The sequence below is a fragment of the Nipponia nippon genome, unplaced genomic scaffold (genome assembly GCF_047370975.1).
Source record: "Nipponia nippon isolate SJK-2023a ecotype South Korea unplaced genomic scaffold, ASM4737097v1 scaffold_1, whole genome shotgun sequence".
Classification (NCBI taxonomy): Eukaryota; Metazoa; Chordata; class Aves; order Pelecaniformes; family Threskiornithidae; genus Nipponia; species Nipponia nippon.
The window spans coordinates 119,945,392-119,961,539 of record NW_028262290.1 but is presented as its reverse complement, the minus strand read 5'-3'; the positions used below and the strand labels follow the sequence as shown (position 1 = coordinate 119,961,539).

Below are 16,148 nucleotides of genomic sequence, written 5' to 3'. Positions count from 1 at the left end.
TGCCAGCTAAACAGGTTCAAGTACAAATCGTTGCATTCCCGTGAACTGTGTGGTTCAATTTAAAAAAACCTTGTTTGAGATTCTCAGATGGGAGGCAATACAGAAATACAACAGATTATTCTTAATATATAATTAAACTATGGGTTCTGTACCAATCTGTCATGGTTTAACCCCAGCCAGCAACTAAGCACCACACAGCCGCTCACTCAATCCCCACCGGTGGGATGGGGGAGAGAATCGGAAGAGTAAAAGTGAGAAAACTCGTGGGCTGAAATTAATACAGTTTAATAGGTAAGGCAAAAGCTGCACACATAAGCAAAGCAAAACACAGAATTAATTCCCTACTTCCCATCGGCAGGCAGGTGCTCAGCCATCTCCAGGAAAGCAGGGCTCCATCATGCATAAGGGCTACTTGAGAAGACAAATGCCACCACTCCCAACGTCCCCCTCTTCCTTCTTCTTCCCCCAGCTTTATATGCTGAGCATGATGCCATATGGTGTGGGATAGCCCTTTGGTCAGCTGGGGTCAGCTGTCCCAGCTGTGTCCCCTCCCAACTTCTTGTGCACCCCCAGCCTCCTCGCTGGTGGGGTGGGATGAGAAGCAGAAAAGGCCTTGACTCTGTGTAAGCACTGCTCAGCAGTAGTGAAAACGTCTCTGTATTATCAACACTGTTTCCAGCACAAATCCAAAACATGGCCCCATACTAGCTACTATGAAGAAAATTAACTCTACCCCAGCCAAAACCAGCACACAACCAGACAATGAATTATGGCAGCTGGGGAGCAGGGACCATTTGTCTCTATGACCTCTTCCCCTTCCCTGAGATGCACAGACAACTTTGTAAAATACATTAAACTCTTCCACTGAAAGCTCTGGGTATTGTGTACCAGAAACCTTTTCAGATATATTATATATACCCCCAGTATGAGATAGAACTTGGATGGGAACCTGTTCTTCAGCTAGCCTCCTTTAGAAACAGCAGGACTTCTCCCCTGAACTACCCAAATTCCTACAGTTCCCTTTACTGCTTTGGAAAGCGTCCCAGCTTTCAAAAGGCATCAGGCAGACAGAAACCTGAAGCTTGGGAGCTCCTATGCAGGTGGCAGATAGACGGCTTGCAGTTCCAGAGAGGATAATTTACTCTGACATTCCCATTAGTAGATTACATTAATAAGACTTGCTCGCTAAGCCATTAGCATCATTGTGACACAGTAAGCACTCTGCATATGCAAATATGTGTATTTGGGTGCAACTGTGTACCAGTTGATAATTAAGTGGCCAGTAAAATGAATCTTCCATCTAACAACAATGTGCCAACATCATTGACTCAAACTGTAATTAGCGATTTAGGATCCGCAGACTATCATTGCAATGACTGTCAAGGAATCTATTTTCCTTAGCAGGAAATCACCCTTTTTGTTCATGCACTGTACAAACCAGCTCTCATTGGTTAAAAGAACTACTTCTAAAGAAGCTGACAATCAATTATATATCATGTTTATTGTTTAGGTATCAGCGTAAATCTTCTGAACACTCTCACAAAAAGCGTTTGCTGACCTGACTGCCAGACAGCAAGTCCTAAACAACAATAACTCAAGGGCCTAGAAAGCACTTGTCTAAGTTCAGAGTTACAGTGATGGCTGAACTTGCAAAATGGCTTACAAGAAGGTAATTAACTACAGGTCTTCCATTTGTCAGGAGTCTTTGGTTTGACTTCTATTCAAAAACTTGCAATTTAAAACTTCAACTTCAGAGAAAAAGGCGTTTTGTCCAAAACTGATGTGAAGAAGTGCAGAAAGTAAATGTTTCTCTTCTTTCCAAAACACAGATATTAGAATCCAGTTCAGCCCTAGTACACCTCATTACATGTCCAGAACATGTTTTTTCATGAACATTTTATTAGAAGCATGACCTACTGGTGAACAAATGGATGTAGAAACCTCAGAGATTTAAGAGGTTAGGCTAAGAGAGACTTAGGAAGTGCAGTTAAGTTTATTTGCAGCTACAGCCACATATAAACTACTGCCCAGTTCTGGTCTGAGACAGCCACATGTCAGTAATATGTATCATACCGAAAACGTTTGCAAGAGGTGGGAATAAGAACAGCATGTAAAAGCCGCTGCTCTGTTTCAGAGAGGGAGGATACGCACGTGAAGTGATTCCCATTTATCAAATATGCAATCGTCTCAACAGAACATCATCTCGACTAGATTTCTGGTCTGCGGTGCTAAGGGATATCAGCTCCGTGGTAAGATGGGGGTGGGAAATTCCCTTGAAGATGATCTCAATTTGCCTTATTACATACAAGCCCAAATAGGTTAAGGACAGATCTGAACAGATGCTCTATATTGCTGTAATTAAATCTGGATTCACATGTTGCTGTTTGATCCTATTTCCAATTTAAAATATACAAAAGGTACTTCACTTTTTTATTTTAAAAGTATGAACAGATGCAACACTTTGGATAAAAGCACTGAGGCACTGACACCAGCTGTGTACAGTGCATTGCTCAGCAGTCACTCAGAGACAAGGACTCTGATGAGGGTTTGCTCTCTCCTATGTCTGAGTCGTGACTATCAGCACTGTGTAAAATGAGCTATGAAATATAATGACCCATTTTACCTGGCTTGTGTAAGAATCTTTTAGAATATATTTCTCTATGTGGTCCTTTCTTAACCAAATATAGGGATAACTTTCAATAATATCATACAGAATTCCCAATGCCTATAAATCAAAGTAATGAGAAAATGTCAATATGGCTTTTTAACCTAGTGATTTAACATTGGCAGGAACAGATAAATCCCATATATCGTACTGAGAAGTCCTGTTTACACTGACAGCTGGGGCTGGTCCAAGTTCTTTCAACAGCATTGACTCAGTTTTGCAAGGTGCCACTCTGAGCCAGAGGCCTGATGGTCACGCTCCACATTTCCTCTGGGATCAGAAAGCTGTGGCGGTTTTGTTTATTTACTTGCTTCAATGAAATTGACTTGCATAATATCTAGCTCTGGACATAACACCAATATTCTCTTGTTAAAGGCATCTTGAAATGCCCATGGATAATGGCCATAGCTCCTTTTCTATTTATGTGCTATGACACTTGGCTTTTGTTAACTCTTGTGGCATGTGAACCACTGGTCTCTGATTTTGACAGAACCAAGGACTGGGCAAATACTCTGCTTAGTGCCATGCAAGAGTGCACGCAACGTAGCTTTGTGGTACAAAACTAGAAGATTAGTTTAAAATAACTTCTTCGATGTCTCAAATTCTTTATTTAGACTGGCCTTTTTTGCCCATTGGACTTTCTTACAGGAACCCCAAATTTAGTTATTTAGACAGCCAGGTTAGGCACAAATTTCCCTCCACAGTACACAACTCCAAGAAGTTTTTGTATTTCTTCCTTGCCAGCTGGGATAGTCAGACAAATAGCTTTAGCTGAACAATCATTTCCCAGCACCTCTACGTTAATTCTTCTCCCAGATGTGTTATTCCTGTTATATGGACTTGCACAGTTGCTTAACTTTTTTCCCTTGCTTTCTACACAGACTGAATCTTCAGCATCAAATGCATTCACTTGCCCAGCACAGAGCCCTTGGTGCCACACACAATACAACCTTGAGTCTGGAGAAGCAATCTCCCACCAAACACCAATGGTACATGTAGAAACAGAGCGTTTTTCTAACAGCTTTCACTAGAACTATGTTGATATATCAAGCAAAGAAAAGTAGCTATCACACTCTTTCCAAAAATGTCTCTCTTGAACCTTTCACCAACCCTTGCAAAAATCTGCATATTCTTCTCTAGACATTTAACTGTCCTCCAGTGGATGTTCATCCCTGATAAGCTCTGTGGATTGATAGGGCTTTTAACTCAACAAGCATTACCTTCCCTTCCTCCCCTAGGCACTACTTCAATTTATATCTTTCCAAATTGCAGTTGAACTACGTGTCTAGCTGCAGAATGACCACTGTAAGCTCTCAGGCTTGTCCATTGTTTCGGCATCGTGTTAGCTCATGCACCAGTGTCCAGCTTAAGCCTCATGAACATTCCAGTTGCTTTTGGACTGCTAACCCAGGCACCTTTAGCTGTGATACTACCTACTGATCCTCTGCTGAACCTCTCTGAGCTAATCTTCTCATCTTTTTGCTCACACTATGCATGCACTTCCCAAGTGGCATATTTCACTCAGCTATCAGCATCTTTTTTTAAACATGGCACTACTTTGTTTACAACAGCATGTACACCTCCCTGAGGTGGTGTTTGTGAGGCCAGCTATAGGAAGCACATTCTGCCCAAACTGCATTTCTCTATGATACAATGATATACATTGCACTGTACCACAGCTCTGCTTCCTCCTCCCTCCTTAAACTTCAGCGAGGGCTAATTCTGTGCCCTGTAGTTGTCTTTTCCAAGCATTTTGCCTCAGTTATTAGTTATGATTTAGTGTCTTAAGATGGGCTTAGTTAATACCCCAAACTGAGAAGACTGAGTCTTCAACCTTACATCAGCCTTCCATATTTTCATTTTTTCTTAATTTAGAAAAGTGAACAAACATGTTCCATTCCAAAGGGGATTCTTCAAATTCCTGTAATACAGTGTCAGTTGTCCTTCTCCAGTTAAAGTTACTAATGGCTACTAAAACATTAAATGCTTCAAACCCACTTTATAAGGAATCTGTCTCTGTCTTACTGTCATCCTCTTTGCCTGCACCCAACTGCTTGTCGAGAGAGGAATAACGCTATTTAAGCCTTCTTGAGCTGTCCTTCATATTTTTGTGGAGGAACCACTGTGTTGGGTCTTTCAATCACTGGTTTCACTTTTTTTTGCTTGTACCATCGTGTGCTCAGCATTGCTTGGATTCAAAAAAAGAGACAAGTACTCGTGAAATTTCAGCCTCCAAGTTCAGACTGCTCAGTACTATACAGAAACCTGCCTTTCTAAAACAACAGTTGATTTGAATGAGTTTTTCAGAGCCTCCTCAAGTTACAGCTTTTTGAACTGTTTGCTACAAAAGGTGCTAAAATGCACAGCTGGTCTAACCTAAAGCATCTTTTATCTAAGTTCTGTTCCTTTCTTGACAAGCAATTGCTATCTTGCCAAGTTAGGGCAGAGATTTTAACACATACAATTAAAATGACTTGACTGTGTTTCCAAAACGATTTTCATCTTTGGTGTATAGCAGGAGAAGGATTCTGTGATATGTAAAACTCAGGACATAACCATATCAAAAGTATTTACTAGTTATGGTACACGCTCTCTTAAGCCCTCCCTTTCTTGCCTAAAAATAAATACAACCCTTAAAGCACCTTTTTCACAGCTACAAAGTCTCTGAAATGAAGGACTGTAATACTTTCATGATATAGCTGTAAGTAGAAAGATACAACCAGAGTGGCTAGACAAATGAGTTGAGATTTAACATTTCTAAAATGTATCTGGAAGCTTGTCAATTAAAATATTAGTGCACCCTTGCTCTAATCCATTTAAGTCAAATACTGCCAGCTTCTAAACACCCACAAATAAAATGACAGACTTTATTAACATTTTACCTGTGTGGGTAAATGACTGATTTAAGCAAGGGAAGAACTGAGGTAGCTCTGGGTCACAGTATAAAAACTGTCTCTCCTTCATGCATTCATCTTTAGCCTGTTTTTTGACAAAGTAAGAAAGATTCATACAACTCTGATGTGCTTGTGTCTGTCTTGCTATCTATCCCTTAGCTGCTTCTGAATCCACCAAATAATTTCCATGAATGGTGGCATATAGTCAAAAATGCATCAAGCATGCTACATTTCAACATGAAAAGAGACCAGACAGCAGGTAGATGCTAGTGCATTACTCTGCTCTCATGAAAAATGAGTATGAGTTCACCCCTTCACAGATACCAAGAAATCCCTGCAAGAGAACAAGTTCAGATGTTTATGTCCACAATGACGGAAATTTCATTCTGTCTAACTGCTCACAGAATTCTTTTTCTTGGCAGAGCCAGTTTTGTTGCTATAATCATCCTCCCCATACATATGATACTTTCTTCTACCATACTCACCACTCTTCAAGATTTCTTTTGTTCCCTATAGTATTGATCAGCTCACAGTCTATTTATAGCTGAATTACAGCGCTCCCTGTCTGTCTTAAAGATCTGTACCTGAAAATAGTCAATCAAAACAGAATACTGAGGAAAAAAGATAACCCTATCAGATGAGGCAATAACGTTATTACAGGAAATAGCTTATCAATAGCATAAAAGGTCTTTGAATTTAATTACTATGCAATGTAGCAGCCCTTTTATAATTAGTCGTAATAACAACTCATTACACTAGCAAACTAAATTTTAAATTACTTTTCTAAAGACTGCTACAGTAATTCATACAAAAAGATAAAGTATGTAAAAACAAAGCAGTACACACTGTACAAGTAATTCCATTAACTTTGACTGGCAAGATTAATATAGAACTGAAAATCTTACAGCTTCAGAGATCATGCTGCAATGGCAAACCAAGAGTTTGCCAGGGATAACTGAGGTGTTAAAATGGTTAGCTGAAGTTAGGGAAGAGTGCTGCGTTGATGATTTGCTTCTGCTCTGAGTCAGCCCTAGTAGAAAATGACATTCATATCTAATAAAGTACATTATTCATCCCACTAATGAATTGAGCAACTTCATTTGCAGGAGATCAAAGGCCAAGTATTTAAAGGTATTTAGATACCTAAGGAGGCATACAGACATTTAATGAGATTCAGGAATTCAAATACCTTGAAAAAACTGGTCCTATGTCTTTGGCACCACAGAAGCAGTCAACAGTCTATTAAACAAATTTTCTCATACAAACTATTTCAATTTAATTAATTCAGGTGCAATCATGGCTCTTTTAGCCTTTCTCCAATTCAAGAGCAAGGGGATTTGCAATGGCTGAAACTGAACTAATAATCAGTCAGTGTTTTCAAGTGCATAATCTGCTAATGGCATGTATTATTAAAAGGACACAAGAAACAATAATACTCATTACTGAGAAGGAAGATTTTCAATATAATTCATACACAAATGCATGTATGGGAAATATTAAATCTCTAAATAATACTTGAAAAGGTTCTTGGCAGGAAAAGATGTCCATCTCTGAAGTTTTCTTTACTTGTGCTATTAGTTGAGCAAGTAAGGGAGCTGCGAATTGTAACAATATTTTAACACTTCTGTAAATTAAAAGAAACCAAACAAGGAATGGAATCACAAATTTGAAAATGGCAAAGACCAGCCATTGTAAGTAATGAAAGAAAAGCCACAAAGGCTATTCCCACACTGCAGAGCTGGGATGGTTCACAGCGTTTAAGAAATAACAACTTTACTGGTTCCTGTAATTTAATGATGTTGCAGGCACAGCTGAGCAGTAATCAAGACTGTCTTGGCAACGTAAGTTTGTTTAGTTCTTATCAGAAAATGATTATTCATTGAAATATTTTTTGTGAGTTCTTAAAGATCAGGCTGAGACTTCTCAGTGAAACTTCAGAGGAAAAAAGTATTCCTAAGCCACCCTCCTGATACTTAATTCCTGTGTGGTTAAGAAGTTAACTTTGGCTATTAGAGAGTTTGGGCCCTTACTGTACTAAATGATGCAATTTCAATGCTTTATAAAGTTTATGGAATATAAAACTGAACCATTCCAATAAAAGAGCTTTAGAGAGGCTCAGAACTCATGAAGGCACTAACACATAAACAGAGAAGGACTTGGGTTTCAGGTTTGCTATCCCAGCTGAATACCGTGAAAATTAGGCTATCGAATTTCTGACAGTGTTTGTCCATCTAAGATTTTTTTCCATTGTTTTTTGATGGACAAAAATACCCCAAACCACTAAATAAAAATATAATAAATCTATCTCTTGCCCCTCAAAACAATCAATCACAGTTTTTGTGAGCAACCAAAAAGCAGCAGAAATACAAAACCTTCAGTGATTTGATGGGGATTCAGTTGGAAGTGATTGGTCTGGGTGGGTGGAGTGCCTCAACACTTTTCCTAGGGATGGGGAATGGGAAAGGGAAAAACAAAGGGGAAAGAGAAGGGGAAGAGTTTACTCTCCTACAGACAACATCTGTAAAACCAAAACCAAGGATGAACTGATTCATAGCACCTATATGAAAGCAAGAGGTCACCTTTATACAGTGACGCCCCAAAATGGCAGATAAAATATTACTGCTTGTGATTTCACTGCTTATCACTACAAAGATAAATGGGTGCCTCCGCTTGCCAGTGCCTATGCAAAGAACAGCAACTCTTTAGAGTGAGTCAAAGAGCTGGAAGACTAGTGAGCAGATGCTCCTACCAAAAAAGTCTAAATACGAGATCAGAGTCCTCAAGGCTACATTACTGTGAACAGATTTCACACTGTTGTTATTTTTTCTTGGTTACCATTAAAATTATACTGCAACCAACCCAGCTGTGTGCTATTTATAGAGATCAAATCATTATAAAGACATTTATGCTACAGGCAGCAGCAATGACATTTTTTTCCTTTCATTTTCAAGCCAATTAAGTGAGAAGTACCTCGTAATAACTTTTTTCTTTGTTTCTCACTCTCCTTGGTGTTATAGGATAGCTTATTTTCATTGACTAAGGCCACAAAAAGTCTGTCTAAAGAACAGACTTTATTGTGCACTGCAAATATCCTAAATATCAATACCTTCATGCTGAGCTTTCAAGTTAGTAAATACATATATTTCATATTAATTCTCTCACTGAGAGGACTTTTCCTCTTTCAGCATGTTTGGCCCAATGGCTTTGGGAAGAAAAACAAAGGGATTCACATGTAGTGGGGCTGAGGAAGCAACAACAAAAGGTAAGAAAATAGGAAACAAAAGCATCTTCCATGCTAAGCTACTGTGTTCCGGCTACAAATTTACATGGAAGGACTGCAATGGATAATCTAAACGAAAGCACTACTTGCTCTTGTCACACAAGCTACCTCAGAGCACAGAGTAGAGAGCACTTGGCTCAGTGAAACTGAGACCATCCTCAGCATTGCCATTATGGACGGAGCTGAGATCTGTGTTATGAGGCCCCGCATAACAAAAAGTCTGCCAGTTAGAAGTAAACTGTGATACCTGAGACACTGTCGTGTGCTACCAGTCAGCAATATATGAATTCGCTGCAGACCCGGCTCTGACGACCTCTAGATATCGATCCTGTGGGTAGGACTCATCACTCTTAAATTTAGTCATCTAAAAAGTTAGGTATCTACTCTAAGCCAGCTGTCTAGACTCTCTTGATAACTGATGGGGAAAGACAGGGATCTCCTGAAGGCAATTTATCCTAATCTATGATGAGTGTCTCAGGTGGAATGAATCAACTGCTGGAACTGTCTGTTTCTCTCCACTGAACTAAAGATGGAAATCAGAGGAGTAACAGTCCGGACACCTAACTTTTGGATGATTGAGAGTCAGGGAAACGAATTCAACCCTATCCCTCTATTTGCCACATCACCAGGCACTACCCTATGTGAATAAAGTTTATTTGTAAGCATTCCTTGGATTTGGAACTTGCTTTAAATCCCATATAAGGTTAGGAACAATAACTTTCTCCCAAATCAGTCAATTTCTCAACACTGGTGTAATGAGCCTGTCCTCTTACTGTACAAGGCCAATCACTGACGCTCAGTTTCCTATAGCACTGCCTGACTTGAAGGTATACTACAGCAGTAAATCAAACCAGCAGAAGTTCTTAATTATCCTGTTCAAAGCACCGATTAAGAATATTGTCATGAACGACAAATCTCACTCATCAGTCATTTAACAAAGCGATGTATTTCATATACATATAAAAGGTGAGAGGGGGAAAAATGGCAGTGATACCTACTTGTCCAAGAGTGCACTCCATGCCACCAAGAAAATCTGCTTCCTTCAGCCCATTGTGATTGCTGCTGATGTCATGGACTTCAAACCGCAACCGCTGCACCTCTTCAAAATAGAAGTCCACCGTGAACAGCTTGGAAAAGACGGGATTTATACAGGTTCGAATCACTTCTGTCCTGTCAACCTGGAAAAGAGGTCATATGAGCGGTTTCTCTTTCTATCAGTGACGGACTACAATGAGGTCCTCAAATACAGTTTTCTCATTTATCAGGACTGACAGCTGTGACTTTGGCCACAGACACTACCATTTGTATGGGCAGCAGCACCTGCCATTTCTGTGCAGGGCTGGCCACATGCACAAGATATGGCCAACTTCCCTCGCCTCTCCTTTCCAGCAAATTTTTGGCAGATATTGGTAGGAACATGGGACACAGTCTGCAGCCTCCTTTCCAGGGTGAGCAATGACTGCCCCCCATTAGGTATACTATACTGACTATATAGTCAGGGGGCAGAGTCAGGAGATGTGCATAGCCAAAACAACTGTCTTTTGTGCTGGACTAATAACTGGGAAATTAACTATAGAATAACTATGGAATTCCAGCAGTACCCATCCATCACTACAAAACAGCAGCAGAGTGATACAGTCCTATCAAACTACACGGAAAAGTGAGCAAAAACCCCAGTAATTACTCATTTTGGACAACTTGCATGATTAAGGAGTGGATCCACAGCAAACATTTTCTTAAAAATATATCATTTTTTTCACCTCGCTAAATTGCATTCATTACAAGAATCTGATGGATTATATGCTGCTTATCCCTACCTCTGAGCCTTACAACTGCTAAAGAAACACCATCAAATCTAAATTGCTATTTCTTCAAAAAAGTGCTCATAGAGTATTTTCTAGTTCTCTTAAAATGTAGTACTTGGGTTTCCTATTTTGAAGTAGGCCTTTGCTACTTTTCATTATGATGCATTATTGGTGACACCGTAAGCAATGAAGCAATTTCCTTTTTTCCACTCTCTTTGCTCTGGCACAGAGAAAAACCTAATAATTCTGTAAGATTAAAGGAACTGATCCTAAAATGAAGTAGGACTTGGGCATGTCAGTCACTAGACAGGAGGTGGCTGGTGTGCCACAGAACAGACAAATTAAATTGCGCAGAGGAAGAGCGATGAGATCCTTTGTCTGATTCCTGATCAGGAACATCTGTTGTGCAAAAAATGACAGCCACTTGCTTCACTTTTCAGAGTTTATAACGCATTAGCCTTGCTAGTAGTTATCGGCAAGGACACAAAGAGTCAAGTAAATCAAAAGCAGGGGAAAAAAAAATGAGCAGTTCCTGGTAGCACAGTTTTATTTTAGTGCTCATCAAAGGTGTCAGATTGACAGCTCTAACAGCTGAAATCCTTTAGTTAATCATCAAACAGATGCTACCAGTCATTGAACAGATGCAAACCAGTGCTACCATTGCTGTCTCCTCACACAGCTGTGTCAATGTGCTCTGACTATGCCAAGACAAGACCATCACAAAAAGGAAAGCAGCCTTACTTACAAATTCAATTCTTAATCTCTTTGCTTAGACTAGCTAGAAATGATGGTTCTGATACCAGTGATGCAAAGCATAACAAGAATTACGTAAGTGAGAAAGGATATCAGCTACCTTCATTCAGGTGCTTAGCCTATCTCAAAAATTTTTTGATCTCCACTTGCAATCAATGTGACTTGAAACCACCATTACTGCTACAACATGAAATACTCCCTATGTCAGATGTCCAGTCAGTTCAATGGGATGTCCCTGAGATCTCTTCTAAGTGGAAAGCGATTCGATCCACTTGCAGAAGAGTGGTCATCTCATGAAACAGCGCATCAGCAGATCCAATAATCAAAACATTTAAGTGATCAGTTTTAAATCTTTCGTCATAGCCACAGCAATCTCCTATACTCATTCCTTGTAAGTGTATAAACTGGTAATTCACTGGTGTCATTTTAATTGCTTCATTGTTACAGCAGGTCTCCTCAGGCAGTCACTGAAGTTTCTCTGTTACTATTTCTCCTCATCTCTACTTTACTGCTGGAATGCAGGGAAATGGTTCTCCAATGTGAAATGCAGCAAGATTTACACTTGTGCTCAACACAGGTTAAATATGTGACTGTTTAAGGGAGTGAAGTGCCTGAAAATGGAGGCACAGGTCTGCACACAGGGACATTAAGAATTTCAGTCTCACATAGCGATAAGACACTGTTTGCTTTTTCCAGCCTGTGATTGACTGACATCCTTCCCTTGACAGACACAGTACTGAAATATAGCCATTTCACTGAATTTCCCCAGTCTTCCCACATTATTGAGATGATACATCAAGCCAGCATGTCAGAGCATGGGATTACGTGAGAGAAATCTATATTGAAAGAAACAACGCCAACAGCTCCACAAGCAATATAAAATTCTTCATGCCTCTCTCAGCAGTCACCAGCATGCAACAGCGTTAGACCTGTTAGTCTACCTTGTCTCCAGTCTGCTTTGTCAGCGTATTTCACACTTACCCTACTCTTTGGCTAGCAAGTCTGGCAGGGTCCTCAGCATGGGAAGCCCGGCTTCATTCCCTTGCTTTGACTACTGTACAGCAGTGCTAAGCACTAATAACCAGCTTGAATGACTCATGGCAAAGAAGCAGTGGTGAACAGAACAGTTCAATAAATTCACTAGCTCTCACGGAACACTCTAGGTTAAAAGATGCTATATAAACACAAGGTATACTCTTCATTCTGCCACTTACTAAAGGCCTGTATTTCTTGAGTATTCCTGCTCTGATATTCAATTGTAAAGCCTTAACGCTCTCTTTAGAAATGCTGGATGAGCATGAAACCTTAATGAAAACTGCTGAGAGTACTATTGCTAGGTGCAGTTTCATGCTGATAATCATCAAGGAGGTCATGATCTACAGTGCTGCAGAGACTTCAGAAAAAAAGGCTGACTTGTTTTTGACCACAACAACTTAGCCCAATACCTGCAGGACCTGTTTCATTTGAAGCAAAATCTGGTGACATGTTCCACGCTAACCTGAAACACAGATCCATAGCAGTCTGACAAGATGTTGACCTCATGCCATATGTCCTTAATCCCATTGTCACCCAAAATCTGTAACAACACTTCCACTTGTATGGATGATGAGGCTCAAATGCTTAAAGAAAACAAAGTGCAGCTTTGCCCAGCCTCATCTACTGAACATTCAGAAAGTTAGAACTTCTCAGCTTGAATGCTCTCCAAAACACAACAAAGAACACCAGCAACCACATTAAATGTCCATCACTTTTGTGGAAGAGAGCTTTTAAGTCCAACAGCAGCATGTTATAAACAAGTGGAACTTACACTTTTGGTCTTGTTACAGAAAATACCAAACTCTTGGGCAACCTAATCCTGAAAGCAGGTAGATTTCTCAACAGGACATGGACAGGGGTCATGCCTACAGCTTTAGGATTTGCTGATGCCTGACATGTGAGCCATCTGTTACTTCTGGACTTTGCTAGAAAAAGGAATTTCTCCAATTTATTAAAGCAAAATGAATTTTCAAAAGAAGCAATTGACAGCTACACGCACCTTTGGGCTGTGTCAACAGTTAACATTGACCTTAAAAAGAGCAGTGCTTCAGCTGACACCACGATCCGAACATCTGCTTCATGGTACAGCTTTACCTGCACTTTCCCTTCAAGGACAATTTATACAGAGAAAAGGACTTGCATCTTCGCCTCCTGGGATGGACTCACACTGCTTTCCCTCTTCATCTCTTTAGGCCCTTGTCACTCCACAGAAGGTGGCATCCTGCTGAGCAGCCAGGATTACTTGGCAGGCCCATCTGGATGCAGCTACCCTGTGAGCTTCCCCTTGGGGAGCTATGAATGACATACAAACACCAAAGTAGGCCTCCACAGCATAAAGTGCCATCTCAACAGCAGGAATTAAAATACAGAAAAGAAAAGGACTTCTTGCTTTGGGCCTTCTGAATCCTCTCATCAAACCCGGAGGAAGCTGGAAGCTGGGTTTGAAAGTTGTTTTCTCTTTGTACCTCTCACCGTGGGTGAACAGTTGACAGAAATATTTGCCTGCTTTCTGTTGACCCACCATCACTGCTGAAGACCTGCAAAACCGTCTTTGCAGTCAGATAGCAACAAATTAAAGGAAGCTCAAAAGACAGATGAACAAATTCTAAAATTCAGGCTTCTTATGCTGTTTGCATCTTTTGTCTGTCTGTGAGCTACTGAAAAGCAGCGAGCTTTGCAGAACTGTGATAAACATGGTAATTTCAGTGAGGAAACAATTCTTCGTCCCAGTTAAAATTTCACTGACAAAGTAGTAATGCAATGGGTCATGTATGGGCTGAGGATCTTCTCTCCATCTTCCACCATTAGTTGAAAAGTGAAGTTGAGGAAAAAGAGCCAGCCTGAGGGGGATATTTTTTCTTCTTCTATCAAAATCAGATGGAAGTATAAGGTATTGCATATACAGGGATGAACAAGGATTAGGTAGAAGCTCACTGTCACCTGGTATCTAAGGCTTTCAAGTGATCATAAACACAGCTTTCTCAGCATGCCCTTGGGAACCAGGGAAACAGAGAATTATCTACAGGACCTGAAGCTCTGCACCTCAAGGCCATGCTTCAGTGTTTAGCACAGATCAGCTGTGTGGAGAATTCTGTCCCAGACAGATAACTGGTACCTATCTGCTCTCCACTGTATTTCTAACAAACATGTAACTGGCACAAAAGGAACACATTTTCAGTGGTTGTTACTTGCCATCTTTGAGGTGAAGAGCAGCCAAGAGTCAAAGGGCCATGGAGAATTCACTGTCTTCTCACCAAAAGGACAATTCTTTGGTGGAAATTTTAATCAGGCTCATGAAATAGCATGGCAATGCTAGAGTCAACAATGATACAGCTGTCTCATGAACTAAGGAAAATCTTTGGTCTACAGAACTATGGTCCGAAAATTTATACTGGTGCTGCGTTTCCTTAAGTGTTTTTAAAAAATTAGTTGAAAAGCCATAAATGTGCAAATTCCATTAAATACAGAGTGGGTGCCACTATTCAGCCCAAAGCATGCTTTTTGTGGCTGTTACATTTTTAGCAAGTTCTTAGACCAACAAATAAACCCACTGTTCCCTACACATTTTACAGGCCAACAAGGGAAAACCAACAGGCTGTACTTCCAGTAGAAGTCATTATAAAATGCTGATTAAATCTAGAAAAAAATCACATTTGTCAGCTGAGATGACAAAATGTATAGAGGTGAAGGGTAGCATTATTTTTAGGTCATCTGAATTTTAGCAAGACTAAAAATTTCCATTATACAGTACCTTACATGAAAATTTTATACCAAGCAGAAAGCAATTTACACTTTGCTTGGCGGCTCCTGAGGAAGTTATTAATATTTTTTTTTTTTTATTAACAACAGCGCTTTCACACCATCACATCTCTATCGCACAAATGAAAAGTCATTGCAAAGGTCACCATAATTTATAGCTCTTGTTTTCAGTTTAATTGATGTTTGATAACAGTGAAAAGAAACCAATAGGTCTTTAACTCTTTTTAGGCTGTAGAGCTCAAAGCTAAGCACAATCTTGTCAATGTTGGCAAAAAACTTTTGGCTGCAGGTTGGCTGGAAGAGAAGAGTTTAACGTGAATGGTCTGGAAATTATCTGCAAGCAGTTTCTTTTATTTATGTGATATAAATATTAGATAGCTTGTAAACCTCCAAGTCACAACCACGAAGACCTGCTTTCAAGCACTAGAAAAACTAATACATAGGAACAGCCCAGGCCTCAAGGGGCTCCAGTCTAAAGAACTGGAATTACAGTAAAACAAGCATTATTATTTCTTAGTTGAAAAGTTCTTCATTAAGAAAGCCCACTTCTCTGGTCAGGGCCACTGACTGTCCTCTCCTTAATTACTTTTACTTTCTCAGTTACTTTTCATTGCTCTCAAGCAGGAAACAGATAATTTATAATATATACTATGTATAAATACTTTGAGAAGCTCCTGGATGGAGTTTGCCTTATATACTCACAGCTTTTTAAAGAAGAGAGAAATATGATTGTTGATAGCTATTTGCATATAGTTTATCTCATCCACTCAAAACCAAAATACAATACAGTTACAATAGCTGCTGCACAGACAGACATTCAGTATTCGCACTCGAGCACCTATACTGATCTTTGGCGGACTCCCAGCCACTACAGATTTCAGAGTCTCATCTGAGCAACCCCAAGCTCTCACAGTTAGAAAACCTGCAAAAAACTGTGGGTGCAATACAGGGCTAAC

The 16,148-nt window shown here is 40.0% G+C and overlaps 1 protein-coding gene across 3 annotated transcripts in view; it reads right to left on the bottom strand.

Annotated features, from left to right (window-relative positions):
• Window positions 1-16,148, bottom strand: part of CPNE4 (copine 4) — a 243,640-nt gene that overhangs the window by 108,527 nt on the left and 118,965 nt on the right. For all 3 annotated transcript variants that reach the window (XM_087769916.1, XM_087769913.1, XM_087769909.1), the window contains exon 3: window positions 9,838-10,017. In XM_087769916.1, the coding sequence (XP_087626042.1) occupies window positions 9,838-10,017 (180 nt within the window). The remainder of the gene's footprint in view (window positions 1-9,837; window positions 10,018-16,148) is intronic.